The following is a 4,541-nucleotide window of genomic DNA, read 5'->3' as shown; positions in this document are numbered from 1 at the left end:
GGGTTTTTATATTTATTTCCTTTTATTTATGTGCTAATTAAATAGATAACGATTTTCCCCGTTTCCTACCGAGCTCCTCATGTGTTTCGTTCTCGATCGGTAGCTATCGCCATCTATGTTATGTTTGACTGGAACGTTTTGGCGGTTAATTCGTTTGGCGGTCGGATACTTCTGAATTTGTCTCTTTTGGGGTCGGATTCTTCTGAATTTGTATCTTTGGGGTCGGATACTTCGGAATTTGTATCTTTGGGGTCGGATACTTCGGAATTTGTATCTTTGGGGTCGGATACTTCTGAATTTGTATCTTTGGGGTCGGATACTTCTGAATTTGTATCTTTGGGGTCGGATACTTCTGAATTTGTATCTTTGGGGTCGGATACTTCTGAATTTGAATCTTTGGGGTCGGATACTGCTGAATTTGTATCTTTGGGGTCGGATACTTCTGAATTTGTATCTTTGGGGTCGGATACTTCTGAATTGTATCTTTTTTACGCTTGCGTACTAACTACAGTGTTTCACAAGTAAAACGTTCTTGATTGCTGGAGCCTTACAAACGATGGGGCTCTAATCTGGCCGGGGCCGTCTTGTTAACCCTTATGCTGCTAAAAGCGTAAGTCGCGTAGGTCATTCTCGAGGGTGGTCTCTATCTAGCTCTTATCATGGTGGGGGATCTTTTAACGACGTACTCGAGTTCAAAATTCTCGTAACTCCAAGGCATTGAGGTTAAAATGCACGTATCTCCGATTCGTTTATTGAGACTTGGACTCTCTTTGAGTTACAATGCACGTATCTCTGTCGTTCTCCGATTCGTTTCATTATCAGTAAGACCAAGCCTTTCATGGAAGGGACACATAAATATCCATTCCGTTTGAAATTAATCATTTCATATTTCATTATTAGTAAGACCAAGCCTTTCAAGGAAGGGACACATATTATAAAAAAACCGTTTTTAGAAACGGAAAAAACCTGATATATACTACATCGTTGATTTTGGGTCGCCACTCACTGTTCTTGTCACGGCTTCTAAGGGACAGATATTATTTATTCTAACCGTTTCATATAACACCACCATTTATTAAAGCGGTAACATTACGTAAAGACAATTAATATCACATGTCATGACAGCATCAACTATTAAAGCGCTAATATTACGTCATGACTATTAATTTCACATGTCACAGCTAAAAACTGTCGATTCTTATCAGGGGGCGTCATCTTCATTATCTTAACACATTTTCTTTACTTTTTATTTCGGCTGACATTTTTTGAAGCTAAAAATAAATAATTTTTGCCATAACAACGAAGTTATGGTAAAAATGTCAGCCGAAATAAAAAGTAAAGAAAATGTGTTAAGATAATGAAGTTGACGCCCCTGATAAGAATCGACAGTTTTTAGCTGTGACATGTGAAATTAATTGTCATGACGAATTATTAGCGCTTTAATAGTTGATGCTGTCATGACATGTGATATTAATTGTCTTGACGTAATGTTACCGCTTTAATAAATGGTGGTGTTATATGAAACGGTTAGAATAAATAATATCTGTCCCTTAGAAGCCGTGACAAGATTCCCAAGAACAGTGAGAGGCGACCCAAAATCAAGGATGTAGTGTATATCAGTTTTTTTCCGTTTGTAAAAACGGTTTTTTTTATAATTTATGATAGGTTCAAACCGTTTAGTTAGTATGAGGACATAACAGAAGAACATATTTTTATTTTTGTCTGCAATTTTGAGGGAAAATAATGGAACAACCTTTTCTTAATAATAAGTCAAGCACTTTTTTCAGGTGTGGCTCATTCTTTCAACACTATTATTAACTTGCATCGTATTATACGTGTTTATTGGGCATATGGCAAAGCCGAGATCAAAAGCTGATAATATATTTAGTAAGGCGTTTATAGTGTTTATGTCTCCTCTGATTAATACATGTGAGCATTTCACTTAGGTCTATTCTTATAAATTTTTAAATCTAAATTTTAACAAAAATATTAAGGTTGCCTGGAGTTTGAGAGGGGAGACAAAAGACGTAGCCAACGAATTTTAATAACGTTTTGGAAATTGGGTGCTCGGTTTGTATGCTTGGCGTTCTCGGCTGTCTTGCTTTCGGCTATGATTGTCAATAAACCAGGGGACTTCATAAAATCGCTTCAAGATTTTGAAAAATTTCCCGAATCTGTTCCTCTAGTGGAAATGGGAACGAATATCATTGACTCCCTAAAGGTAAAAATAATTTCAGTTTTGACCATAATTTTGGTCATTTTTGGCCTTGCATCAGTATGAGTGGTCAAATATATCTCTGAAGATAATTAAATCTTTTGGATATCGCTGTGAAAGCGCTTACAAAATTAGTACATCAGCAAGACATAAAGGGGCAAAATGGGACGAGTATCAACATCCTTAGGTTTCTCGGTTTTAGTGACAAGAGGGAACCAGCGTGGGAAATAAGGCGGGGGCACAGAGCAAATGACCAGTTTAAAAATTGTCTGGTCCAGTTTAAAAATTAAATTGGAGGGGGGTCAGTGGTCAACCAGACCACTAAGAAAATTCAAGGGTAACCAGAGCCCAGACATTAACTCAAATACTTCAATTATGCACTTCTTTCGTTTAGCAGACGACGCGCACTGGTCAATGGTCATGGACAAATTTATTTATTCTAGGCCAGGGGCTGGCTGGCCTAATGTCAAGTTTAAAAAAATCCTTATTTCCCACCCTGGAGGGAAAAAAGGAAGTTGAAACCCTATGATTGGACAATACTACATACGTCACCCCTTCGTCAAAAAAGCAACTCTCTCAAAAATCTTTACGGGTTTTTTCCCCCAAACATTGTGGGGAAACGGAGGGGAGTTTGGAATAAAGTTTTATTGCTGAAAACCGCCAGGGTATAAACAGTTATACCTGGGTACTTCGAGCAAGGTTATGGACTTGTGCCACACCTATTAGCTTTTTGAGAGATATTTTAGTATGCAAAGAATAATAATACGAAATGTCTGTCTTTGCAGGTGAGCAAGATACGAGGGGTTAGTGGAATTTTGAGCAAATTGCAAAGCAATCCAGTGGAATCAGTCTTGCCATATGAAGTTTTCTTGTCGAATGACACGATATCAAAAGTCTTAACACGAAATGAATACTTTGTGATTGTGGAATACTCGACTGGAATTAAGGTTTTGCATGATCGTTCTAATTACCAACTACCTTGTGGATTTCACATTACACCTCTTAGCGATTTCGGGATGTTATACGCATTCGTTGTCAATAAATACTTGCCTTCAGATTTGAAAGAAAGTTTATCATATTTGTGAGTAAAACTTATTTAATTGTTAATAAATATGGATAAGACTAAATTGAAACGGAAGTTTATAAGTTATTGATTGAAATAGACAATTTTCTTTATATTCGAGTGTGATAACACGTTGAAGCTAATTTAATTTTAAATTGTTGTATTTTTAATGTATGCAGATCAATCAATCTAGTTGAAAATGGCCTCATCTCACATGATATTGATAGGAACTCGGAAGACTTCGACCGTTGTCTCCAAAAATGGAACGAAGAGAAAGTTATCCAAATCAATTTGAGTAAATTGCGTGGAGTCTTTATTGTTTACTTCAGTGGAGTGTTGTGTGCTGTTATTTACATCCTGATAATTGAAAGTAAAATACACTGAAGCTAAAACACTCGTTCGTATTACCTTTTCGTTATTTAAGATAAAGCTTATGGTAGGACAACAGTGCGACAAATAATTCTTGGTAGAAATGAAAAATATCGATTAATGAAAATCAATGAACCTCAAACCGAAAAGAAATCCTTCAATATTGACAATGGAGAAATCTTTCTAAAAAATATGCTTTTACTTTGTAATTCCCAACGAAGTATACTCAAGTTGAATATTTTCTCATTTACTTGAGATTTGACAATTGGTATTCGTACACCACTAGACCGTTTTTGAAAGTCAGGGTTAAAATAGTGTGTTTGAACATCTTATTTTCTTATGACATAACTTCCGGTAAGGGACTATTGTGGACTGGTAACTTCGAAGCACCATCTATCGTCTTTGGATTCACATATTGAAGGTTTCGTCTTTATCAAACATGGTGATCAAACAAAAGACTTTATTTTACCCCAGATTTATCAACAACAGTACTTTTGAAATTACGTTTGGTTCTATTGTATGATAAAATTATATCGAGTATTACACTGTATCGTATTTACCGTTCATTATATGCCAGGCAATGAACAACACATTAAACGACTTTGAACTAAAAATGTATTCTATGAAAAATAGTTTTGGGATAAAATGTAGCCAGTTTAGTGAACCAGAGTAATATTATGGTCCATTTAATTAAAACAATAATATGCGCAATAAATATGCTCAAGCTCTTAAAACGTTTTCACTGATATTTGACCTCGTATTATTTTAAGTACAAGGAACAACAAGCAAGTTAAACGTGGAATACGTGTCCAAAAACACAATATGTTGATTCTTTCGAGATTGGACTAATACAACTAACAAGTTGGGAAAACCAAAATATTACCTCTCCGAGGA

The 4,541-nt window shown here is 35.8% G+C and overlaps 1 protein-coding gene across 1 annotated transcript; it reads left to right on the top strand.

Moving 5' to 3' along the window:
* Positions 1–1,796: 1,796 nt before the first annotated feature.
* Positions 1,797–3,902, top strand: LOC149597372 (uncharacterized). The gene is made up of 5 exons (XM_089860906.1): positions 1,797–1,929; positions 1,995–2,221; positions 3,001–3,296; positions 3,458–3,648; positions 3,703–3,902. Exons 1-5 carry the CDS (start codon positions 1,851–1,853, stop codon positions 3,900–3,902), a joined length of 993 nt encoding a protein of 330 aa, XP_089717032.1. The 5' UTR covers positions 1,797–1,850.
* Positions 3,903–4,541: the final 639 nt, after the last annotated feature.

Source organism: Phalangium opilio, unplaced genomic scaffold, assembly GCF_054372755.1.
Source record: "Phalangium opilio isolate 3A_F unplaced genomic scaffold, DU_Popi_V2 ptg000360l_1, whole genome shotgun sequence".
Lineage (NCBI taxonomy): Eukaryota > Metazoa > Arthropoda > Arachnida > Opiliones > Phalangiidae > Phalangium > Phalangium opilio.
The sequence above is the reverse complement of the archived record's forward strand: the minus strand, read 5'-3'. Positions and strand labels throughout refer to the sequence as shown.